We start from the raw sequence: 27,459 nt of genomic DNA, 5'->3' as shown, positions 1-27,459 counted from the left end.
CAAAGAAATTGAAGCCAGGTTCTTTATAATGTCCTCCTCTTCTAAAATGAAGAAAAATAGCTGCATAACCAGGGGATTAAAAAAAGTATTATAAGTGGCACTGCCAACACTAGGAACATGGGAAGCTGCCTTGTAGCAAGTCAGACCATTGAGTCCCTCTAACTCACTATTGTCTACACTGACTGGCAGTGGCTGTCCAGGGTTTCAGGCAGGAGTCTCTCCCAAACCTACCTGGATATGCTGGGGATTCAACATGAGACGCATGTGCTTGCAAGGCAGATGCTCTACCAGTGATGTGTGTTCCTGCCCCTTGCTCTGGTTGGGAAAAATGGAATGGAATGGCCCACATGAATGGATTTAGAGAAGAGAAAAGGAATCTCTGCTAGCCCTTGATGTTTTTTCACTCACAACTCCCTTCTGTGCCAGTCAGCAAATTCAATGGTCAGAGAGTTTGGGAATTGTAGTCCAGAAATATCTGGAGGTTCAGAGCTTCCCTCACATAACTCATGGGTTGCCATTTAGTCTGAGGTGAAATATACAATGAGGCCTCACAAATATAATAGCTGTGTTTCCATTATACATGTTCACTAAACATCCAACCTGTATTCGTAAGCTGCAATAGAATTAATATGTAGGGCCTGTGACAAAACATTGTAGCAAAATAAAAACAGAGTCATCTGCATTTTACATTCTTTGACTCTATTTGGTTTGTTAGTGAGATGTCTCTCCACAAGACAGGACATTAGACTAGATCTATCCGGGCTCTTCTTGCGGTATTTATTTGAATTATTTCTAGGCCACCCCCGTTGACCAAAGTCTCTCCTGGGTGGTTTACAAAAATCAATAAAATATACAAATGCAATGCATAAAACAATCTCTCTCCAAATATTGCTCTTCTATTGAGGGCCAAATTACAGGCCTCTTGAAGTGTTATGAAGAGGAACCACAGGTTTGGTCTGCCCTTGTCACCACAGAGCTCCATCAGATGCTCTCTTGTTCAGCTGCTGCTGCTGCTTCTGATGTGGAGATGCACTGTGGGAGTTGAGAGATAAGAGCATCTAGAACAGTGGCCCATCTAGTCCAGCATCTTCTTCCAATGGTGGGCAATCAGGAACCAATGGGAAACCTGCCAACATGATCTGAGCTTGAGCCCTCTCCTCTCCTGTGGTTTCCAGCAACTAGTATTCAGAAGCGTTGCCATCTCTGACTGTGGAGGCAGAGCATAGCTATTGTGGTGAGTAGCCAGTAATAATCTTATCCTCCTTGAATCTGTCTAATCCTCTTTTAAAGCCATCCAAGTTAGTGGCCCTCACTGCCTTCTGTGGGAGTGATTTCCATAGTTTAATTATGTGCTGCGCGAAAAAGTCCTTTCATCTGTCCTGACTCTTTCAACATTCAGTTTTATTGGACGCCCACAAGTTATGAGAGAGAGGCAGAAAAACTTTTCTCTTCCCACTACCTCCATGTCATGCATAATTTCCTCTCTTACTCACCTTTTCTCGGAACTAAAATCTCTCAAAATGCTGCAACCTTTCCTCAGAGTCGCTTCAGTCCCTCAGTCATTTGGGTAGCATTTTCTGAACCTTTTTTCAACTCTACAGTACAGCCAGCCCACAACTTACACATATTTAACTCCTGCACATTCAGCTTTACACACTTGGCAAATAAAAAATAAAATAAAATAAAGAGGGGGGGCATTCAGGAAGAAAGATTTGGGCAATCCCACTTGCCATTGAACCCAATATGTTTGGACTACATGCAAATTTGGCTTTAGGTGTCATCTCCAGAACGCAACTCCCATGTAAGTTGCAGGCTTACTGTATGCCTTTTGAGGTAAGGCAAAGGCCAGAATGGTACATGGTATTCCAAATGCAGTCACACAATTTGGCAGTTTTATTTCCCATTCCTTTCTAATGATCCCCAGCATAGAATTCGCCTTTTTCTCAGCTGCTGCACACTCAGTTGTCATCTTGTTGAATGCTACTTTTTTTGATGTAGGTTGCTTATTTTAAAGTTTTGTTTTATTATCACATTTACTATTGCATTAGATTGTTATAAGATGTACATTTTTTGTTTCTTCAGCTTGTAAACCGCCTTGTGTAAGCCAGTGTGGTGTAGTGGTTAAGAGCGGTAGTCTCGTAATCTGGGGAACCGGGTTCGCGTCTCCGCTCCTCCACATGCAGCTGCTGGGTGACCTTGGGCCAGTCACACTTCTTTGAAGTCTCTCAGCCCCACTCACCCCACAGAGTGTTTGTTGTGGGGGAGGAAGGGAAAGGAGAATGTTAGCCGCTTTGAGACTCCTGAAGGGGAGTGAAAGGCGGGATATCAAATCCAAACTCCTCTTCTTCTTCTTCTTGAGTATTGTAAGATAGAAAGACGGTGTACAAATTAAAAATGATAATGATGATCTTCATAAAGCTATCGCGTTCTTAGTCAGTCGCTGCAAGTTCAGACCCCATGACCATGTATGTGAAATTAAAATTTATTTATTTACTTTGCCCTGACGTGCAACACTTTGCACTTGTTTACACGAACTGCATTTCTGATCTAGTGTCGGGGAAAACACATCCAAGATCAAAGCACTGGTTGCAGTCACCCAGCAGTGGGAACAACGTGCACATTGTAAAGGGTGGGGAGAGGGGAGGATCCAACTCTGTCAGGGGACGTACGCACAGATACCTGCTTCTGCATATATCTTGCCCTCACTCTGTTGGTATTCAGTGCTGCAGTGTCTGAGTCTGCTGTTTGCTTGAACTCTAGAGAGTGCTTTTTAACAGAATGGCTTATTCATCTTTATAAGGTACAACTGGCACATCAGTGCAACAAATAAACAGGTAACACTTCTTTGCTGTAATGGGCCATCACTCTTAATAAATTCATTGGGGGTAATGAAAGAAACAATTTCAAATAATGAGGAGTACACCCCAGAAGCACTGAACCAGGAAAAATTTCCATTTAAATACAAAAGGAATGCAATCTTTCACTAAAATTCAATATCGGGTCCTGAAAGTGATCTTATTTGCATTGGTATAAGATGCAATCTACATATCATTAAAATCTTTTCCAAACCCATATAAGGCTACATTGCACCCGTAGATATTATTGCTCTCTGCATTGCATTTCATACATTATTGCTCATTGACCGTATGTTTACTTGTGGACTTTATTTCATAGAATGATTCAGGTATGAATGAATGAATGAATTCAGTTTAACCAGAAGGTCATAACCATCATTTATATATAAAGAAAACAAAACATAAGAGACCAAAACATGCAATACTGCATGTATTGAAAATAAATAGGACCAAGATAATTGAAATGTGTAAATGGTAACCATAACAACATACTGCATTAACGATTTAACAAAATTAACTCTTTTTTATTTGCACTGCTGAAAACTGGTTAACTTTTATAGGCTACAAAATTTCATTATTTGTTTAGAAAGAAATGCAATGTTCTGTTTCATGAAAAACTCAGAAACCTTATGCAGAAAATGGGACATAGATGTTCTCTAGGACATACTTAATTAATTGTCTTGAGCCTTTGCCACTGAGGCTGCAATTCTGCAAACATTTATAACTAAAGTAACCATGTATGTCGTATTGAATTGAATTGAACTTGCTCCCAACTAGACTGGGTTAGCCCCATTGAACTCTGCAGGGCTTACCTCTGAGTAGACAAACAGAATTTTACTGTTAGTTCTATTCAGTTATTTTTAATAGGAGTGCCATTTTTTAAAAGAATAAGAAATTACAGAGAGTTGATGAGAAAAAAGTATTGGCAGATTTATTTATTATATCACATGGTTTAATGATTCTGTTGTATGTACTATGGTCTCCCTTTTGTAGACTAATAATTAATATTGTTAAATCTTTACCCAAAATAGGGGGCCTTATCTCTCCACAGGCAATGGGGCAACAGAATGAAATCCTGTGGGGAGGAATCATGAGGGTTGCCTCAGCCCTGGCTGTGCCTTCCATCTTAAAGGCTTGCCACAGCCCTGGCTGTGCCTTCCATCTTAAAGGCAGAGCCACCCACAGCATTAGTTTTAACACTGGGGAGGATGGGTGTTCCCAGTGGGAAAGGGGCACTCTGTCCCTCTGTCTTCCCAAAGATATATTTCTTTGCCTTCAAGCAGTGGAAGTAGGAAATGACACTTCTTGAATGCCCTCGAAGGATTTGTACATGCTTGCTTGCACCAAGCCCCATGCCCTTTTGGAGCAAATTTAGGGGTGAATGAGTTTGCAATGCCATAGAATACAGGGCAAAAAATATTAAAAGCCCTGCTAGGTTCACAAAGTTACATACATGCTTCTCTTGATCAAGGCCTGTATTCTCAGGTATCTTGAATAGACAGCAGCATAAATGAAACAACACACATTAAATTAACTTATAAACAAGATGATTAGGGTGGGGTTTTTTTTTATAAACAGAGCAATAACAAAGTTAACATTTAAAATTAAATTAAAATTTAAAATTCTCATCAAATTCCTCTTCCCAGCTTTCACACCTGACTATTTAATGTATCAGTATTCCTGCCTTTGCCAACCACCATGGTTGAATCTTGTAAAGTACAGCTATTTTAGTCAAATTTGCAGTGAAAGTACAAGTTTTTATTCATTTATTTATTTTTACATTCATGGCTCACTCTTCCTCCCAAAGCAGCCCAGGGCAACAAAAACTGCATATATATATATATATATATTTCTTTTTTAAAATGAAGTTAACATTTTAATAATGACATGCAAATGAGTACAAAAGGACACATGATGGAAAATGGTTGCATAATGTAAGTGAGTAGGATATGTTCCTGGTGCATAACATTCAGTATAAGAAGCTACTAATGTCAAATTAGGGATGCGGGTGGCGCTGTGGTCTAAACCACTGAGCCTCTTGGGCTTGCCAATCAGAAGGTTGGCAGTTCGAATCCCCATGACGGGGTGAGCTCCCGTTGCTTGGTCCCAGCTCCTGCCAAGCTAGCAGTTCGAAAGCACATCAAAGTGCAAGTAGATAAATAGGTACCGCTCCAGCGGGAAGGTCAACGGTGTTTCCGTGCACTGCCCTGGTTTCAGGGGTCCTTTACCTTTTTTAAAATGTCAAATTAGTCACTTTTAAGTCACTTCTCACATTTGCATTTTAAAGTCAGGGTGCAATTTTTGCAAGTAGGATGTGTGTTACATATACAAATATCAGATGAGAATACCAATATTCACAACTTGAAGGGAAGACCTTCCTAAACTCATTGACTAGAGATATAGTAAGAAAATAAGAAACAGCCCTGTGAGGGCAGAGGGTTGGTCCTGTTAGATATAAAAGGAAAGAACCACAAGCATAGGCAACTCTTTACTGCCTCCCAAGATATCACAAGCAAAGCCCAATTGCCCATGCAGACTGATTTCACTAGTTTATGGCCAAAGTAATAAGATGGTTGTGTGGAACTCCAGATCGGCTGTAGTGAGCAGTAGGCTTCCATCATCCCCAAAAGCTGGTGGACATCTTTTCACTTGGTAAACAGTTCATGAATGTTGGCACAACAGTTAAGTCACATGAACTGGCCGTAAGATGAAACCAGGATACCTGGATTCTCTGGTGAGAAAGTGGTGGAAGGTTGGTTTCAAATTTGGTTGGCTTCTTTATGGTTAAGCCAATTTGGATTATCACTTCACAACGGTGTGTACAGGTTCACCTCAGGGCCAGGCTATCCACACAACCACCAGCCATTTTTGTCAAGATAAATTTGACACCACAAGATGCGGTAAGGACTTAACTTCATGGTGGGTAGGACTATCATTGGCTACTTAAGTATGATTACTATATGATTCCTCCAAGATCAGAGATCTTGTGCCCCTGAATAGTAGTTTCTGGGGATTAAGAGCAGGAGAGTGCTGTTGTGCTAATGTTCTGCTTGTGGGTTTTCCATAGACATCTGGTTGGCCACGGTGACTGCAAAATACTGGACTATGTAGGCCTTTAGTCTGATTTAGCAGGGCTTTTCTTATGCTCTAAAGTATGCTTCAGAAGTATTTATACAAATATGCCAAATAGATTAATAGACTAAAACCCGTATGATTAACCAATCTTCTTTAATTGATCAGCCCTATTAATTTCACCCGGTGTTTACCTCTTACTTTTCCTTGATTGAGTGTAATATTGCCTCAATCCTTTTCTCCACAGATTTTTTTTTTTAAAAAATGAATGTGAAAGCTTAAAATTCAGAAAGGGTAGCTTGAATATTTCAAAGGGGGCCAGGCCCCATGTGGCTGTGGCTCTGGAACTGAGAAAGGTCAAGGAGAATTTCATCTGACTGTGATTATCCTTTGGGAGTTCTGCCTCACACTGAGAATCAAGAGCTTTATAGAGCAATGTTAATAAAAAGAAGCCACCAGCACACTTAGGCATTGTGATTTCATTATCTGTAAATTTGCCACCAGACAGCTCCATTGGAAAAAACTAAACCATAATCAAGGTAAGTAATAGTTGTTAATACAACAGGAATATATCTCCACGTCTGGATGTTTGGGATGGATGGGGGAAACCCTATTACAATTCACATACCATACAAAGCAAACTATATTTTTATATATCTATGTATGTATTTGTAATGTATTTGATGCAAAGCAAGCACGTGCATGACTGGGGAGAGGAGATAAGCAGTTGTAAATTTACACAATAAAATATTTCAGGGTGTTGCTATTGAATATTCAAATCTGGAGGATGATTTATCTAAAGATGTCTTGGGCTAACTGAGAAACAGACATCCAGGAAGGCTGCAGAGTGCAAACCACCAGTAAGATGATTTCCAGAACGAAAGGAAGGCTACTCACCTCAAAATTATGTAACCATTCATGAGAATTATATAACCTGCAACCATACACAAGAATTTCACCTAACGTTTCCTGTGCCTTTGATCATTTTTGAATGCAATATCTTTTCTCATTAATCGATGGAAAATAGAGAGCACACAAACAAAGAGAATTTTTCAGCACAGCACTAAACTCCATGCTTTTTGTACAGAAAAAGGTTCTTAGGCAGCAGGACTAAGAAAGATGGTGGGTTGGATCCTGAGAGCCATGGGCAGAAGGAAGCTGGTTGAAGAAGTCTTTAGCATCCTCTCCTTCCCCTGTTGAGCTTTTTGGAGAGTTGAGGCTCCCTCTTGAATGGTGTGGGAAGGGGAGGGGGCTGCTGGGGAAGGGATGAACTGGCCAAAATTGGATGGAGACATGTTGCATGAGTGCTGCTCTGTTTCCCAGTGTTTCCTCCCAATTTTGGGGATCCCTGGGGAGGCTTTTCTGTGAGCATAGAGGGCTTCAGGTGTGTGTGTGTACAGGAAAGTAATCTGCAAGATTCTGCACCATTCTCAGGATCTGACTCCATGATAGTGTCAAAAATAGAGGGTTCCCAAAAGCTCTTTCAGAGTCTTGGATGCCACCATCTTTTTGTAAGAGTAATCACACCCTGCATTTTCTTTCTTTCTTTCTTTCTTTCTTTCTTTCTTTCTTTCTTTCTTTCTTTCTTTCTTTTTTAAAGCAACACCACCACATACACAAACAATCAGCCAAGGTCTACTGCTTCCATTAACTTGTTTAAGGTCCTCTGTAATAAATTTACAACTGCTAGGATGGATTGGTTTTAAGCAGGGTGACTATCTGGCAAAATGAAAAGCTACATATCACCCACCAACCTGCCCATGGTTTTGCTCCTCCAGTCAGTGTAATAACATTTTTTCCTGTAAGAATAGCAGAAATAATCTGAGAACAGTTGCATACAAAGGAGAAGGAAGAAGACTTAGGAAATAGACCATAGTGTTTTGTCACAAGCAGATTTACAAAATAAAGGTGCAACAAATCACAGATCCAAAGGCAATCAAATATCTTTAAAACCATTAACTTGGAAAACCTTGGCTAAAATTATAGTACATATCGATAGTATAGTTTAAAGATTTAACATGCACTAAGAAGTTACAGCTTCAGAAATCCCAGAGACTATAGATCTTTCCCCATTCATTTGCACACTTATTTCTTAATGTTATTGTCATTATATCAGCTGATATTTTGCACACAACTGTGGACAGCAGATGGCTGTATGAAGGAACTGGAAATGATTGCTTTTCTATTTCAATATTTTTTTGCTACCCTTAAATGACTACAGTAATGCCTGAGGTTTTTTTTTTTTTTTTTTTTTAAATTCATGCAATTATCTCTGCAATTTTCACTGAGGATATATATATAGAGAGGGCGGGGAGAGAAAGCTATTCATGAGGCACACTGTAAACACAAACTTCATAGTTTCTTTGTAATATACTAATTAATATATATATATATATATATATATATATATATATATAACCCCCGCTGATGCTTCTACTTAGCTGGAAGGATGGACAAAGTCTAGCAGAATTCAAATCATAGATTTTAGACCAAATCACACTTGAAAATAAGCACTTACAAAAATGACAGATGGATTTCATCCAATATGCTTTTCATAGAATAAACTGATTGAAATTAATGACTAACTTCAGTCAATTAATTGAAGTTGGTCTACTCTGAGTACAACCAAGTTGGATAGCCTAATGTGTATTTTTAATTTAATTATGTTTTAACTGGGTGCTTTTAAAACTTTTTATTTTATGCGATTTTATACAGTTTTGCTGTGGTATTGATTCTTTATTATGTCAATCAGTTATTTTCTATTTGGATTTCATTGCTTGCTACCTTATGTGGGTTTTTTAAAAAAATATATATCTAAAGATAGAATATAAATGTAACAGACAGAGGGACGGTGAATCATATAAGAGTATATGGAGCTCAGAACTGAAGAAAGGACAATTTATCCATTTTACCATGTCTGGGCTCTCATCTAACTTAAACTCTGTGGTCAGACCAGCTGCCAGTGCTGAAGACTGATGCCCTAGTCTGTGAGACCCATCTCTGCACAGCAGAGCTGAAAAGGGGGGTTTTGTACATTGGGAAGGAAGAGACAGTACTACCTCTTCCTATCTTTCTTTTTGTCATCCTATGAGCCATTTATCAGCCAAGAACAGCAACTCAATCGTGCAACACTCTTCCCCAGAAATAAGCAGCTTTAATGGCAAGTGAAGCAAGGCAGACCATCTCTTCTTGACAAATAACATCTGCTCAGTTTAATTTAATCTGTATCCCAGTTCCCATCTTTCCTACAGAGAGTTCTCCAGTTTAGCTTGCAAAAGGCCTTGCATCTGTGCCATTTGCTGGCTTGGTCCATTGGACCAGGCTATCAAATTAGAGATAAGGAGATGGGCAAGGGCAACTAGCAATTCAGGTGGCCTGCAGCTGTCTGAACAATATCAAGCTGACTTGGAAACCTGTTGCTTCTCAGCTCTGGTCCTGAATGAACTTCTTCCCTATCCCTGTTGGCGTAATGGGCATGTTATCTGTCACACCAGTGGCACAGAAAGGGGTGCATGGTGGATGCAGTCTGCCCTGGGTGTCATCACTGAGGGGGGGGGTTGACAAAATGGCAAAAATATGAGTTTTTTAAAATAAAAAATGGGGGCCCCCCTCACGAAACTTTTTAGTTCAGTCAACAAACAACGAAACGCGGCTGGCACTGGGCGCCACACCGCAGGGGCCGGCACTTACCATGGGGCCTGTAGCGTGCCTGAGCCACACATCAATCCTGGGAGTGATGTGGTGGCTTGGGCGGCTGTAGGCTCCACGCTGCCTGAAAGAGCAGCACGGGGCTTGCATCTCCCCCTCAGCCGCCCTACAGCTGAGGGGGAGGTGACGGAGAGGCTTTGCACAGTACACCCTGACCTGGTTTGCCCTGCCCCCATGGGGGCTCACTCTGCTTCCAGGTGCAGAGCACGTGTTCTACCCCGGGCACCCAAGTGGCTAGCTATGCCGTTGTGTCACACACAGTATTTTCCTTCTCAGACCCTATACTGATGTGAAGAAGGAGCAGAAGAAGCCATTTTGCAGGCACCACCACAGTGTCACACTGTTATCTTCTCCCCCTGGCAATGTCCACACATCTGTCTGATGTGGGGAGGCCTTCGTGTGTAGCATTCTATATGTGTGAGCTGCTGTATGGTTTTGAATTCTGAGTGTACAGAGAATTCAGATCGCATAGAAGTCCATCTGCATAGACCCTCATTCTTCAGCTGCTCAAGGCATGGATTGGTTAAGGAGTTGGGCCAGGAAATCAGGTGTGGGGGCAGCAGCATATCTTCAGCCCCTTCACATGAATAGGATAATGCTGGTCTGAATCATCGTTGCACAGATATAGTCACCAAAGGCTTTTGATGCACAAAGGTGGGAATAGCAGAAGGTTGGAAGAAAATAGGAGGGGAAAAGGAGGAAGGAAGAAGAAGCAGAAGCAGACAATTGTAGCAAGAATCAGAAATAGCAGGAAGTCATTGTTCTAAACTGATTTAAATGCAGCATTTTTATATTGTTGTAATGTGCCTTGGAATCTTATGATGGACAGGTTGGAAATCCATTAGCATAAACAAACAAACAAATCTCCCTATAGTTCAAAACATGAGCCAATAGTCTCTTTGACGCAAAGGCAACAAGTCATTGTATTGTAAATGTCTAGTTTTCCATATGAGTCCTTTGTAAGAAGAAAAATAGCTACATGATGGGAAATTCTCAGATAACACCATAGCACTGTCTTCATTTTGACTGCTGTCCTAAGGGGTGTTCAGATCACCCCCTCCGTGCAGACATCTAAGATGTGAAAGGGATGGTAGACCATGCCTGATAGCCTTGTTCCTGACATCCTGCACCCTGAGGGCAGCACCTCCAATGACCGTGCATTCAGGCTGACATTTGAAAGTGGATTGGGATTCTTGACTGTGTACAGGAGCCGACATGGATGCATCCTCCCAGGAGGTGCACAGTTTCAAAACACCCTGGGAGAAAGACTAATCCAAGGTCACACAGTGAGTTGCACAGGCTCTTAAGCGCGGACAGCTTTTAAAGCATAAAAGCTGCTGGATTAGTTACCAAAGTGTTACTTTTTGTGCTCTTCCATATGCATGAAACAGCTCACATTGTACAAAAAGTTCCTCATAGATCAAAGCAGGAAAGACTTCTAAGAGCAAGCCCTGCATTCAAACACTTTCATTGTGAGTTTCCTTGTTTTACTTTTGTTCCCATTCTCCCATTGCTGAAGTAAATATGATAAAAATACCAAATTGTTTACAGGATTGCTGACGACCATTGTAGTCACTTGCTGAAAATGATTTGCTGTCTTTTTTGAACTGATGGCTCATTTTCTGACAATTGGTCTAATCCATAACCCATTCAGTTCTGGAAGAATCACACTGAGTTTAATACTACTGCTCAGGAGTAAATGGGCTCTGGACTGCAGCCAATCTGCTTGAGTCAGCAGCTATAACTATCCTGCTTTGCTCCCTAGGGATTAAACTGGATTAAATGGGAGCAGGGTGAGGGGAAACAGTTTGGGTTATTTAACTTTCAGAAGCTTGTAGCTAAAGAGAGTTTTGCATGTGATGATCCTAGAGGGCCGAATGAAAATGGGTCATCTTCCTCATTCGTCTGGTAGTGCAAAGTCATCAGATCCAAGGCGGAAACTTGGATTCAAGTTGTGCAGGCTTTATGTGAATCTATAATCATTGCAAGTGACAGAGGAATGTGGAAAACAGTCAGTTTGGCTTCTATTTCCTCTGCTGATTGTCACATCTGGATAATAGGAACAGCATTTCTAGTAGCCCTCACACAGCCTATGCCTTCAATAGGTGTAATGGGGGTTTCCATCATGGAGGAGGGAGTCCTCTGCCAATCCTAGCTCCCTCCTAGAATGCAGATAATGTATTCCTTAGTGTTTGATTTGTTGCCATAATAGGTAGGGCCTATTTTCTGTGGACATGGAAGGGTAGACAAAGAGGCAGAAAGTGGTGACTCTCTTTTGGTGCTGACCAGTTTGTTGAAGCTCTAACATGTTGCAGATTCACAACCTCACTGGGGTCCTTAACTATGAAGAAGAGGCATATGTGTGAACAGCTGTACACTGGAGTAACTTTAAGAACTGGTGCCTGAACTTGGTTTTACCCTTCCTCTTTGTTTCCTTTTGTGTTGTGTTTTTTGGAGGTTCTAAGCCCGAGTGCAGGAAAGCCTTTTTGACCAAACAACAGAGTAGATAAATAAGTACTTAGGGCCCTTTCTCATTGGCGCCAAATTCACAGCCTCTGAAGAGATGTGAATTTGAGTTTTGAGATGTGTGTGGCCAGTGTTGCACATACACAAACACACAGTGTAAGCCTGGGGAAGAATGTCTGTACACCTTGTTTAGTTTTAATTCCTACTGAAACTCATGGGAATTAAATTAGCCATGACAAAAAACTAGACTAGCTCTATCTTGCAACACAATCTAGACTTCGCCCAGTTTTAAAAAATTGGTGGGCTAAGATCTTTCCATGTGTCTGAAAACTTGGAGTATTCAAAAACTGGTCACCTATCCCAGCCACACACAAAGTTTCATTAGGTCAGTTATCAGAACAAATAATGATCTGAATCCACCTCTAGAGATCTAACAGTAGAAAGACTCTATTCCTAAAACTATTGATGTCCTTGCAAATATTAATTAATATTTCATTTATGTTCCATCTTTCCTCCAAGGAGCTCAAGATGGTTTCTCCCTCCCCCTATTTCATCCTCAGAATCTTATGAGATAGGCTAAGAGACAGTGACAGGCTCAATGTCACTCAGTGAGCTTCATACAGTGCAGATTCGAACCCCGGTCTACCGGGTTTAGTCCAACCCTCTAACCCTTGCCACACCTTCTCTGAGTTAATAAAATAACTGTGATCACTGTAACTTTGCATGCGGTTGTATCGCATATTTCTAGAAAACAACCATATATTCAAGAAAACTTATGGAAGCACGACAGTAATTTTTTAAAAAAAAATCTAGTAAAGCATATTTCATTAATACAGGCATTAAAAAAACTGGTTAAGTAAATTTTTTAAAAATGAAATATTTCATATTACCGGAAAGGCATCCTGATGTTCATTCTTTCAGCGTATTTGCACAATGTATCCCAAGGACAATGAATTTTAACAAACATAATATCATGGTTTGTAACAGCTGGCTGAAAAAGTAACCAAATAGAATTGATTAATGTTCCAAATCCAGGTGGGCACTGACTTTTGTGTCAAACTTGGCCTTTAAGTTTGATCCCTGTGGTTATGGAAATTTCAGCTTGCCATGCACTGCAGCTGGGATTAAACACAGCTGTCTGAAAGGAAGAGGCCAGCTGTCTTATCTAAGCCATCTTCAAGGATGAGGCCATTAGTGTCTTGAGAACAAGGCTCACCTGTGGATGGAGTATGGCCAGCCCTCTCTTAATGTGGGCAGATGTAACATATGAGCCTGACCCCTTCCAGAAATTCTTTTTGCAGTGCTTATGTCCTCCTGCCCCCCACTGAATGTCTCTGCATGCTTCTATGGGTTCTTAGCAATCTACTGTTCCACAGAAGTGGTTTTGATATCATGTGGAAGCTCAAATATAATGCGGATCTTAATGTGGAACTGAAAACAGAATAAACTGCCGTGCGAACACAGCCTCAGATGGCGCTAAAGATGTGGTTCTTCTATTCAGAATAAGTCTCTGCAGAAAGGTGGAAAATGTAACATACCTCTCTTTCTAACATCAGTCCTTCTGCCCGAAGGTTCTTTTCAAAAGTGCTCCGTTTCTCTATTTGTGGACTGGACTTTTTATAGACCAAAATGTAATCAATACGTTTTTTGCCATCCTTGAAGAAGAGACCTGATGTTGCTAGGGCACTCATGTCATTCTGAAAGAAAAATAAAGACAAAAAGTGGGGATGGGTGTGTGTGGGGGGGTGTTTAAACATAGTATCATAGTCCAGAAGATTTTTTTTAAGGACTGCTATGGGCATGGATGAGGGACATGAGAAATTCACTTTGCCCAAATGGTAAAATTAAGCCCTGATGGCCAAACGCAGAAGACTTTTTTTAAAGAATGCTGCAGACAAAAACACACACAAATTTATGGAATTTTGAGTGGGCACTGAAAACTCACAGAAAAAGGGGGTACTTTTATGGCATGATATAACTGTAGAGTTCAAAGGGCATTTGGGAGTTATTTGGTCCCAATCCGCACTCAATGCAGCATTTGCGATGCAGGGTGCAACCACAGTATCACTGATGGATTTTGACAATGGTGTAAACAAAGTAAAACCAAAAAGACTGCTCTGGCAGTGAGAGCTGAGAGAGAACTCACAGAAGACAGATGGGCTTTTTAGGGAATTGTCCAAGAATTTTTTTTATTATTATTACTATTACTATTACTATTACAAGTATGATTTTTTCCCCCCAAAAAAGGTTTGCTGCAGCTCATTATGAAATGAACAAAAGAATCCTAAATATGTTTACTCTGAAATAAATCTAACTGACTTCCATGGTACTTACTCCCTTGTAAGTGTGCATACGCTTGCAGCCCCATTTGTCTTTTGCATAGTGATACATATCCATTTCTGTTTTAACTAACAAGGGTCAGTGGCTGGAACAGTTTAGGTAGTAGCAGAAGGCAGTCGCTCCTCATTACGATTACAGAATAGAGCTGCCAAATATCTTTAATAGCTCATGATGTCTCTTAATATATGCAAGTTCCTAGCAATATGTCTATATTTTATGCCTAAGTGCATATCATGCAACAGCCTGGTCTCTACGCCATGCTCTCTAAAAGCTTATGAAACCAAAAGTCACAGTGCAGTCCAAGAATTGTCAAATATAAACACTAGAAACACTAATATTAGTACTAGCTGCTGATCAGGCTATGGGCACTGCAGTCCTAAGCATGTAAATTCCATTGGAAATTAATTCAGTGGGCCTTAACCCTTTGGCAAGTGTGCATAGAGCAACCACCTCGATTTTACATTTCCTGCCTACCCATTTTTAACTGTACATTACATCTCTTGCCCTAAACACTGAAACAACTCTTTGGTTTCTAAAAAAAACAACCATGCATCTAAAGGTGCTTGAAGAACACAGTTTGAAGAAGCTGAATGTTAGAAGATTTAGGACAGATGAAAGAAAGTACTTTATGCAGTGCAGAGCCAAATATTGGAGCTCGTTCCCCCAGGAGGCAGTGATGGCCACCAACTTGAATGGTTGGTGGATTGGACAAATTCATGGAGGAGAGGGCTAGCAATTGCTACCAGACATGATGGCTGAGTTCTACCTCCGCAGTTGGAGACAGAAATGTTTCTGAATACCAGCTGCTAGAAACCATGTGAGAGAAGAGGGCTCTTGTGCTGATGTTCTGCTCCCTGGTTTCCCATAGGCATCTGGTTGGCCACTGTGAGAACAGAATGCTGGACTAGATAGGCCTGAACCAGCAGGCTATTCTTATGTTCTTAAGGTCTTTGTGAATTTCTGTACAAACTTGACTTGATCCACACCTTCCAGATGAATGTTGCAAATGAAAACATAGTTATTATTCAGATTAAAAAAATCAAGAAACATGCATATTGAGTGGGAATAAGTTTACATATACACATTTTATAGAAAAACTACATCCAGAAGTATGTCTTTCAATTTCATGCATACTTCTTTCCATTGCAGATTAATGTGAAAATATGCCCATGCAGATTTAGTTGTGTTTGTTACGCTCAGTTTTAGTGTTTATACTATTTTGGTACGTCGTTTTGGGTCATTCCTGCTTCTTCTTCTTCTTCTACTACTAATAACAATAATGTTCACATGTTTCCAAGCTCTTCAGAAATATTCACTGCCCTTTGTATGAGGTATTAACAACAGCAAGTCACTGCAACTCTGTAGGGAAAATCACATACAGTGTTTGGAATATATCAAGGACGGGCAAGGACACTGATTCAGCACCCATCGTATACAGCTGCTGCTGATATAACTCCTATAAAGCTTTACTGCAAATTCAGTTGGCCTTTGCACAGTAAAACATCAGGGAACTATAAGCATCACTAATAAATAAATCCGCTTTCTTAAAACAGTGTCTGGCCTACGAATAAAGGAGAAGGGGGTTAGTGGCTCTCTCTCTTCTGCTTCAAACTTCATTTATATATTTCCTATTAACTGCAATGTTGATGATACTGAGGTATATTCTACCTTAGCAGTCTGAAGTGAACAGCAGATTAGGAATTCATTGCACTTTTAAAACAGATTGCTATCTTGTTTCTTGATACCAATAGGCTTTTTAAATATATACCTATCAATATAACATGCATCAATAGCTAAGGATTGTATCCGTCCTCCATAAACAAAGAGTGCAGTAGAGCTGTTTAACAGCATACCCTCCACTGTTTCTCTGATGAAAATGGGAAATCCTATTCAACAACAACAATTTTCCTGTTTATACCCTGCTCATTTGACTGGGTTGGCCCAGCCACTCTGGGTGGCTTCCAATATATATAAAAACATAATAAAACATTAAACATTAAAAAACCTCCCTATATAGGGCTGCCTTCAGATGGCTTGAGGGTTGGATAACTCCACACCCTCCAACATTTCTCCAATGAAAACTGGGAGGTCTTACCATACGTTCCAACATTTCTCTGTTGAAAATAGGGACATCCTAAGGAAAGACGGGACATTCCAGGATCAAATCAGAAACTGGGATGGCTTCTGTAAATCTGGGACTGTCCCTGGAAAATTAGGACACTTTAACGGACTATAACGGTGAGTGTGGATGAAATACGGTAAAATTGTTTGTTTCACAAGTGGTGTACCCAGAGCTATGTGTCTGGATTAGAACAAGGCCAAAACTAAGCAAACAAGTGGGACTGCCACTAAAATGTTTACTGCTTATGGTGACAGCCAGTTATGCCATCTTGTATGATACTTCATTCATTATAGTTCATTATAGAAAGGTGATGTTATTGGGAATGGTACTATATCACCTGTATCAAGATCCACACTCAGGGAATGAGTTTGCTATTAGCATATAGGATGCATCCTTAAATATCCATCAGTTGTAACTCTAAGGCTAGTCAGTGGTTCTTGCCCTCGGCTTTTCCTCATCTCCATCTTAGGGTCCCGCTTTTCAGTAGTACTCCAACTGAACTATATCATATGGAACAATAAAATTTATTGAGCAATGTGGTCCATCAGTCCCGTCCCCCCAAGGCTCCCATTAATAGCTAGCAATAAAAATAGTCATAATCTAAATGGAAAAGTATTCAAATGAGTTCAGTGAGAGGGATTTAAAAACAAGCTTAACTCTATGACGCGGGTGGCACTGTGGGTAAAACCTCAGCGCCTAGGACTTGCCGATCGCATGGTCGGCGGTTCGAATCCCCGCGGTGGGGTGAGCTCCCGTCATTCGGTCCCAGCTCCTGCCCACCTAGCAGTTCGAAAGCACCCTTAAGTGCAAGTAGATGAATAGGTACCACTTTATAGCAGGAAGGTAAATGGCATTTCCGTGTGCTGCTCTGGTGCCGGTTCGCCAGAGCAGCTTCGTCACGCTGGCCACGTGACCCGGAAGTGTCTGCGGACAGCGCTGGCTCCCGGCCTCTAGAGTGAGATGAGCGCACAACCCTAGAGTCTGTCAAGACTGGCCCGTATGGGCAGGGGTACCTTTACCTTTACCTTTAACTCTATGACTGCCATTTTAAACACACTAATTAGGATGTGAACCAGAAACATCACATCCAGTGGGGCAGACCCACTGTGTTAACTTCCCAGCAGCAAGGTTGCTACCACTTACTGAGAAGCAGAGGAGCAAGGCAATGCGGAGGTTGGCAAAGTGTGGCCACACCAGTGAGTATGGCAGATTGGCCTGTAAAGTTTAAGCTTCATTTATTTGCCCAGAGATACGAATCAGTATGTGATTCTTAAAGTAGCCTCATTTTCAGTGGTATCGTTCTCAAACGCTGACCATTGAACTGTTGGGTGGTAGAGATATACTAAATTAAGACATGCAATGGTTTTGTAAGTCACATTTATGTACAGTGGTACCTCGGGTTACATACACTTCAGGTGACATACGCTTCAGGTTACAGACTCCACTAACCCAGAAATAGTACCTCGGGTTAAGAACTTTGCTTCAGGATGAAAACAGAAATTGTGCTCTGGCAGCGCGGCAGCAGCAGGAGGCCCCATTAGCTAAAGTGGTGCTTCAGGTTAAGAACAGTTTCAGGTTAAGAACGGACCTCCGGAACAAATTAAGTACTTAACCCGAGATACCACTATACTGCATAGTATCTTTGTAGATCTCTTTAGTCCCTCTGATGCATTGTAAGGCATTTCTTTGCAGTACAGTAAATTTTAATTTGATTGGGTTAGAGGTTATTTGGAACAGAAGGCCATGACAGCCTCAAATAGCACAGCTGTCAACTCTTTCTCACAGCGAAACACCTCTGTTATGCGAACCTCTTCTTCTATCATTTTCTTTTTGTAAATTTCCTTCTTTTCATTCTTAAAGATGTCCTTCTCCAGCATTGTACCACACATCTCTCCCCCACCCTTCTAAGTGTATCACAATATACACTATTCCTGCAGCCCAGTTATTCCTGGCCGTTAGTTGAGGGTGAGATATTGTATGGCTGATCCTGAATCAAGGTAGCACAAGTGTTACATTAAGGGGAAAGCAATGTATTTAGTCATTGGGAAAGGCCTTTATTTGGCTTCCAAAATGTCAACACTGCATCACACTTGCTAACAAAAGAAATTGAATATAGTAAAATGTACACACCACCTGAACTAGCATGACATTTGCAGAATTCCTATTCTTTTTGTAAGAGGTAAGAGCAATGTCATTGCTGTTATAAAAATCAATCCTTTTTTGTTCCACACTCCTGATTGAACATTAATCCTAATAGAAAAGTTACATGCAATGCATAGTAAAAGAATGAAAGAAAAAATGACCAATATATCAAAGGTCCACTTCGTAGATAAGATTCCTACAGCTTTGATATGCCTTTGGCTCTTTATTGATCAAGTGGACGTTCTTGGATATGCTTCACGTCAGATGGGGGGGGGGGGGAATAGCAAGTGGCAGGGTGGTTGCAGCATTAGACCTATGTTGCTGAGGTTCTCTTTATTATAACTTATTGATCTAAATACCAGCATTCCTGTTATATGTGATAATGAACTCAATAACAGAATCTGCAACTGGTGTTCTCAGATAGCCTTTTCGCCTGTACTACCATGTAATCAATGCAACATTAAATCCATTTTCCCGCTATATTTTAGCTATGCTAAGACATCACTGGTTGGACAGCAGCCAGGTGAGTAATTTGTAAGTTTCATGCAAGGCACTAATTTGAAACAAAGGACGGACAGATATTGTCACCTGGGTGATTAATCAAAGTCTCTACAAACTGACTTCAGACTTCGCACTGCTGTCTGCAGTGTGCCAGACTGAAGGCGATATTCTAAATCATGCTTAATTTCTAAATCCATAGGTACAGGACCCTCTGGCCTAACTAATCCCGAGTTGCTGAAAACAGATGTGTGACATAGTGCTTGTCATGGCTCAACAATGAGATGAATAAATATGATCCCATCTGCCTGTTAATCTTTGGTAGACCATCAATTTGGGAGGAAAATCACATAGAGCATGGTGTCAAAACAGTTGTTTAGGAATATGTTTGCCTGTCATGCATCAGACTCTGATCCTGTGTTTTGTGACTGTTTCCTGCAGAACAATGGATGATTGGTGAATTGATTTGGTACTAAGGAAACCTCTGCAGCCTCTAGCTCAGTGGTTCTCAAACTTTTATCTGGGACACACTTTCAAAATAAAAAATTGCTTATGCTGCATCAAATTTATTATTTATAAATACATTGAAAAACAACTAGGATAGTCCTCAGTATCACTTTATACTCCTGCTTACATTTTGAAAAGATATATATCCCTATTCTGCAAATAAATGTGTTTATACTATACTATAACGTTTAAATGTTTCTTGAATTTTCCCACCAAACTTGCTGTTTTCTCCTGCCACACCAGAGAAAGAGACAGATAGATATAGATACATTCTGCCCATATTCTATTCATTTTCATTACTTTACTTGTTTCAGGGGCTGAGCATTTCTGCTTTATGATGCTGATTGCAGTTTTTTATTCAGTCCACGGGTCATTTAGAACTAGGAGACTGGCAAGTCGTGAATTTTCTAATCTATTCTTTGCACACTATCCTAATGATAGCAAACTATGCCATTTTACTAATGATAAAATGGACTGTGAATCTTGGAAACATTTGAGCACGGGTTGAACAAAGATCACCCTCAAAACCATGTACTATTTATCTTTGAACTTGGTCTGGGAAAATGGTCCATATTCTGATTATGACAAGACCATGAGACAATATTCCACACATTTATCTCAATATTTGGTATACTTACAAGGCAAATACCTAACATACTGCAAATCTAAAAGTGTTGCTATGTAATTGGTAAGGGTATGCATCAGCTCTGGGTAAGCTGGAGTGATTTGGGAAAGGTCCTCATATTCCTAAATCAGACTGCACCATTAATAAGGTGTACTGAGTCAGATCAGGTGCTCTTTGACCTTCTGAAAAGCTCAGTGGTCTTCCCTGTTCAAAAAGTGCACCAAAAATGCACAAAAATTGTATCCCCCGCCCCCCCCTAGAAACAAAATGAAGCTGACTGACTGGGAAAATTCCCAGAGCTTAATAGATGAGGGAGTTTTTTTGTCATGATGGACAGGTCTAGCTTTTATCCACAGTGAATTATTTTCCCAGGGCAAACATTCCCCAGGCACAGTGTGGTGAGGGACTAAAAACTGTTTTTCATTTAATCTATGCCTTCTCCTATTTTCTCTATTGTATCCCTCCAAATCCACTGAGAGAGCAGAAGCCCACCCCCTGTCAATGATCCTTTGGGTAACAATTTACTTGTGACATTTTCACCTCTCTTTCCCCATGCATGTCAATGGAGAGTGCTTTCTCTCCCAGAGAGAAGACACTGAATCTCCAAAATCTGTGGGAGGTCATGGAAGCCCACTACTGACCAAGAATCCTAAAGAGGTCCTTGGTGGAAAGTGACATGCCCTGCACCCAAGTGTTTCTGGGGAAACCATGCTCTTCCCCCCAGAATCTAATTCGGTCATGAATAACTAGACTGGCTCTGAAACAGATTGGGCTGCTTCCAAAAGCTGCAGGTACAAGTCTGCACTTGGGGCTGGCGCACCTGCCTGGTAATTGACAAAGGCATGGGTCTACCAAATGTTGCGAATTTATCCTTTTGAGAAAGAGATAAAAGAGATCAAGCCTCCTGCTGCAATTGTCACAGCTGTTGCACAACTATTGAGGGTACTGGAGCCAACTCCAGGCTAGTATTTTAAATTCTAATATCCAGACTATTGGCAACACGGTGCCTGACATATGTTGATGGACTACAACTCCCATCATCCCTGATCATTGGCCATGCTGGCTAGTATTGAGTGGGAGTTTTAGCCTATCATCATCTGCACAGCACCACAGTGGCTGTCTCTGTATCAGTAACTTTAAAGTTCATCAAGTAATTGTAAAGCTCATCTTCTGCAGAACATTTATAAGCAATGGATTCAAGGGGGTGACATATGTTTTACTTGAAGTCCTATAATAAAATACTATGCAGCTAGCCAGCTGATGATAACTTTATCTCTGCCTTTCTTTCCCTTTCACCTCTTTTGTGGCACCAAATCACAACGCTCTCTGCTGTTATCTTAAATTGCTTCCAGAAGAACAGGCACTTTCAGCTGTAAATCTCAAATTCCCAGTTAATTCACAATTGACTTTGCTTCAGTAAGGCTTGTTACCTTGGAAATAAGATAATGCCTCATGCTAGTAGTATTAGTGTGAAGCTATGCTGGGAAATTCTGACAATAAGCAAAAAGCACAGAGGTCTTGTGTACCACACGTAGCAAGCGGAGCATAGCTATATGGTGGTACTATACTTTGTCAAGTGCTGGATGCTGTTTTAGCATATGACACTGTCAAAACAACTAGAAGCGACAAGATGGAACCATCTGTCTGCTTGTTAAGACTCACCATTATATATAAATCAATGCACATGTTCCGGGCTAGATTTTCAGCATATGATAAACTGTAGATGAAGTCCAAAATATGCTTGAACTGTGGTTTGAATAGAGGGTTTTGTTTTTTTCTAGGTTAACGCCTGTTACCAAGTTCACTGGAACTGAGTGTAAGATTCTAATCTCCCACAGAGAAACATTTCTTTTATAATAAATATCCAGACAGCTTTATAAAATGCAGAGCAGGAAACACGATTGAAAACCTGACTCATCTGATCAAATGAACAAACAACAAAAAATCTATTATTTGTACCCCTCCCATTTGAGTTGCCCCAGCCACTCTGAGTGCCTTCCAGCATATGTAAAAACTTCACCATCTTTACTTCAGTTACCACATTACTCCTTGTTTCAGACACTACCCTCTCTGTAATACAGCTGAGTTTGCCTGGTCATTTGTAATGTTAACCGCTTCTCTTGTACTAGAAAACTATTTGACCCCAGGGATGCCTAAAAATGAATTGCAAACAAAAAATGATGGCTCACTGCATGATGAACAAACTTTGCATAATCTTGGGTAGGCAATGAGAAAAACAAAAAGACGGCAAACCATGCAACACATCTCTGTGCTAGCAAACCAGTAAGTGATTTCTCAAATTACACAGGGTGCAGTCCTTCAGTTTCTCTGAAGTCAATGAGGACACCCACAGGGATTTTAAAGGAGCGAGATTATAGTTACATTGACCCTTAAATTGCCAGTGTTAATACAGTTACTTAGGCAATATTTCAGAGTTGTTTTTGATCAGACATTTAAACAGAGATGCAAATCATATTCTACAGAGAAGTTACTCAGCTGCCGAACAAGCAGCAGCTCAGATACTACATTTCCCTTTAACTAGGAATTATCTTGCCCTAAAACAGAAACACTAAATTATGTATGTTACCTTTTTGTCCATGCTTGAAAGTGAGAGAGCAGCATTTGAAGGTAGAAGGTCTTCGTCAAGGTAGCCTTTTCCATGGAGCTGCTTCTCTGTAGCCTTCATAAAGCCAAAGATTTCAGAATGCTGGAGAGAGCCTCTCACTGCTACAACTTTATAGAACTGTTGCTGTCTCAACCTTCTTGGTAATGTGAAATTGCTCCAGCGGGATTCATAAAAAGAACCCCTCGGAGGTTTCTCAAATTTGAGCACATAGTTCTATTATACAATGAGTGTCCAAAGACAACCCATTATTATCTTAAGTCATCATGCCCCCAGGGTTTCCTCGGGTAGGCTTGATTCACCACCTTGATATTCACTCACACATTACTTAATATTGGAAACAGAAAGGAGCTTGATTCAATAGTCCACACTGAGGCAACGTTCCCAGTGGTTTGTGTAGGAGTTTTGCTTTGTCAAAAAGAAAAAGAAAAAAAAGAACCCTGCGTGACCGAACTCTAAATGCAATATTCACTCATCATCAGCACCAATATTTAAAGAACCACAAGGCTCAAAGCCTTTCTGCATAGATTTTGATATCCTTCCCTGAAACAGTGAACATTTCATTTTCCACAATGCCGTTTAAAGCCTTGTATCAGCTTCATAGTTACACGGCGATTTATAACTTGTCCACGGTACCTTAAACCCATTAGCATAGTCATTTGCTTCAACAAGATCTGTTTTATTTTAATAGGGTTCTTACTAACCATTCTGAAAGTAATTTGCTACTAATGTACTTTAATATGCTTTTGAATCAATTATTAAAGCAGTTTGATCTACTGATCATTTAAGCAATAGCTATAAAATATCCACACACAAAGAGAGATAAAATAATATTGTCAAGCACTTTTAACTGGTGAGTGTGTTCTCCTTAGGATACTCTGTGCTCAATCTGCTGTGAAGGAAAGTTGAAAAGTGGAGAACTATGGGGAAAACAACCTTTCTGAATGTGGGTATTCTCATTTCTAGGACCACACTAGCTGAGAAGCAAACCAAGTGTTCTCCCCATCCACAGAATAAAACCAACGTCCTAAATGAAAGAACCCAGCAAAAGATAATTGTTAGTAGAAGATGGTGGCAGCTTTGTGGGCTTGGAATAGCATGACAGGGTACAGTAGTGCACAGGTTATAACACCCTATAAACAGATGTAGCAGGAGAGTTTTGCAAGTTTCAAGCTCCTTATTTTGGTGATTATGAACTTATTTTCACTTCTTGCCACTTTCATAGGATGGAACCAGTAGGGATGATAGAATGGTTCAAGCACATGTGTGGATACTGCCTTCAGAGTATACCAATGATTTCTTTCTGGGTTGGAGGAGGAGACAACTTTCATACACAGCTTGAAATGATTGATGCCTTGCTAATTGTGATTAGGAGGGGTGGCAGAATTGAATACAGTGCACCTGCAACTAATGCTAACGTTACATACGTGGATGGAGAAATGTAAATAGATAAATGGAAAGAGGGAGAAATCAGACATTCCCTCTTTGAGACTGGACACCTCTATCCACAGTGAGTGACCCAACATCAACCCAGGCTCTGGCCACAGTTGTAGTACTAAACTAGATGGCCACTGGTTAGTTATAGCAAGGGAATTATTTTGTTTCTGTGCTTTTTTTACATGAGAAGTCTATCATGTTAAAGCTAAACCTCAAAAACCAGATTTGGCCTTCTGAAGAAAGATGGACTATCACTAGGATGGCTAAATTCAGATACTCTGAAAATCGGGCCACTTAAAGCAGGAATCTCCAGCCCATCATGCCTCTGAATTTAGTCCCTGTTATGATAGTAGGCTAAATCCCCTTCCCTCTTGCCATTTCACCTCTGTCCTCCTCTTGCTATCTCACCTTTGTCAGATAGCTTTCTTTGGCAGTCCAACCTCTTTCCATAGGAGGAACTGAAGATGCTACTTCAGCCAGTATGGAAGTGGGCCTGGTTGGCAAAACAAGAACAGAGTCCATAACCAGCCCACTCATTTATTTTAGTAAATTATTTTAATTGCTGAGGTTCAAATCTGGTGATGAGGGTCCCTGGTGATTTACCAGTGAAAAACAGACCATTAAAAAACCTGCACATTTTAAAAATTGCCTGGTTGTTTAAATAAAAATTCCTGATTAAATAACAAGTGATAAATACATGAAGAGCTGATGTCCCATATTCAGCTAGATCATCAACCAATGATAATGTCATTAACATAAATTTGCAAGTGAAAACTGTACAAGCCCACTGATAATTGCATTTCAAGGCTATGACAAAGGAACATATTCTAGCTATTCTGCTCAGAGAAACATTAGTCTTAGTAATTCAGCTCTAAAAGCAAACTGATTAACAACAGGGTTCAGGACGTGATCTGTTCCTACACTGGTTTGACTTTCCAAAAGCAAAACGTAGGAGTCTTTGAAGCTCAAATGAAACAATTTTGCTTCTGTTCCATTGATAGGATAACATGATATCAGTTTTTTTGGCCAGCTAGCTGCTCTATTAAGTCTAGCATTATATCCATAAGTAGAAGTAAAAATACTGGTAGTAAACCACTTTGTTCATAGACATAAACACAAGTGGACAGACATGGACACAATACTCACATTCTGTCTTTATCTTGTCAAAGACAACTCTCTTTTTTATTTGAGCCTAGAAAGCACACCCCTTTCATTTGTAATATCTCCAGCACCCAAGTCTGTGACTGCCTGGACACAAGAAACCCCATCCTGCTTCTCAATACTCCAGAACTGCACACCTTCTCCCCCCCCCCCTTTGAGTTCTCCTACTCCCTTCTCTAAATTCATGAGGCGCTTGCTTGTATTTTCCTAGATCCTGGGATCATCATTCGTTCTTCTGCATTCAGCCTAAGCTTGAATCTACCCTATGCTCTTCTTAAGGCAACTATTAAGTATTTACACTTCCACATTTCTAATTTGTTCCTTCGTTTTTCCGTGAACTTTGCCTTTAAAGAGATTTTTTGTATAAGAATCAACAAGCAAAAAGGAGTGCTCTGTTGTGGAGCCCATGCACTGCTTTTCTTGGCTACTACCAACAAACAGTGGTTTTGGGGTAGATGGGACAGATGAAGAGACCTTTCTGTCAGTTTGCATTTCTTGGTACAGAAAGTATTGATCTGATGTGTAGAGATCTTTCCTATTCTAATTAATTCAAGGGGGTTCTGGAAGCTTTTCTCTGTGAAAGAAACTGGTGCAAGCTGGAAATTTCTATCTGCCACATAAGTTTCTATTCTAGAAACAAGCAGAAGATTCCTGGTGTTTGGGTTATTCCTTCAGAGAAGCTGAGTACAGCTGGCTTAAACTGGTTCTGTTATCTCTTTCTGTCAAGGTCAAGCTGACTATAATAATAAGGCCAGAAGGAGTCTGGGCTTCACTATCTATTTTTCCTTCTGGTGTGGTATTCTGTATAAAGTATGCTTAGTGTTAAGGTTGTAGTCTTATTATAAGTTAAAGTTAAGCTGCTGCAACTGGATTTCTTATGGACAGTGCCAATCCTGAATGTATTCAATTTGTGACCATTATGCTCATTTGCCTTCAGTAGCAGTAAAGCTCTGCTGGATGAAATATTAATTGCCTCTGTTCTGTTTTTTTTTTTTGGGGGGGGGGAGAATCCTGCAACGTGTTAAATTTTTTCTCTGCTAACTATACGTTGAATTCTGTTCTGGATCAATATGAGTAGAATTCACGACACTTTCCTGCCAAGTGTTGATCAATGAGGAAGGCATGCACAGTTTACACAACTGCTATGCAAGGCCAGAACAGAAACCCATAGAATTCTGTGCAAGCTGATGAAAGCAGCTTCTTTTGTCCCAGCTTGGTCACTGGAATACTGACAGTGGGTATTGATAAAAGCACCACTATACATCGGCAATTTTAATGAATAAGTAGGGACCAGGGAGGAGTGTTTCTCTCTTGCCCCATCTCTACATTTCCCCTTCAAAGTCTAACCTGCAAATATTCATTCAGGTGAAATTTCTGCACAACTCTTACATTCCTGAAGTGTTGTAACATACACACAAAACATGTTTTTCCCCCTAAACTATGACAAACCATCCAGCAATAATTTATGATTGATAGGTCTTGGGAAAGCAATTTTCCAATTAGTTCAAGTGAGTAATTTAACAACTGTGGCAGATAAATGAGAAGTGCACATGAAGTTAAACTTGTGGCATCCATCAAGTCGTGCCATTTCACTTTGGGTTCAGGATTCTACTCCCCATATTAACATTATTTGTGGCTGCATTTTCAGATTAAATTTGGTGGTGATTGGTTTTCCATCAAAAGGCTTTCCCCTCCCTGTGGTTCTCCTCTTAACTGGTTCCTTCTTCCTGTAATCCAATTTCAGATGCTGAACAATTTTGCATTAAACTCACTTAGCTGACGTGACGACTCATATCCCACTTAAACCAGTGGGTGTTGAAAGCATTCAAGGCACAGTGCGATAGTTAATTTGAACATCTAAAGAAATGAGCAAAGTGAGAATGGACGATTGGAACCTGCCTCA

The 27,459-nt window shown here is 40.4% G+C and overlaps 1 protein-coding gene across 4 annotated transcripts in view; it reads right to left on the bottom strand.

Moving 5' to 3' along the window:
• ANO3 (anoctamin 3) overlaps positions 1 to 27,459 on the bottom strand; it is a 244,823-nt gene that overhangs the window by 61,515 nt on the left and 155,849 nt on the right. For 2 of the 4 annotated variants that reach the window (XM_080983017.1, XM_080983019.1), the window contains exons 5-7: positions 13,640 to 13,798; positions 12,992 to 13,092; positions 7,682 to 7,726 (exon numbers count right to left, since the gene is read on the bottom strand). In XM_080983017.1, coding sequence (XP_080839143.1) covers positions 7,682 to 7,726; positions 12,992 to 13,092; positions 13,640 to 13,798 — 305 coding nt within the window. Of the gene's footprint in view, positions 1 to 7,681; positions 7,727 to 12,991; positions 13,093 to 13,639; positions 13,799 to 22,922; positions 23,246 to 27,459 lie in introns of those variants that run through there. The other 2 variants (XM_080983020.1, XM_080983018.1) reach the window with 2 other exon arrangements.

This window comes from Podarcis pityusensis, assembly GCF_964106645.2.
Source record: "Podarcis pityusensis genome assembly, chromosome: 1".
NCBI classification, from domain to species: domain Eukaryota; kingdom Metazoa; phylum Chordata; class Lepidosauria; order Squamata; family Lacertidae; genus Podarcis; species Podarcis pityusensis.
This window is presented reverse-complemented; position numbering and strand designations above follow the sequence as displayed.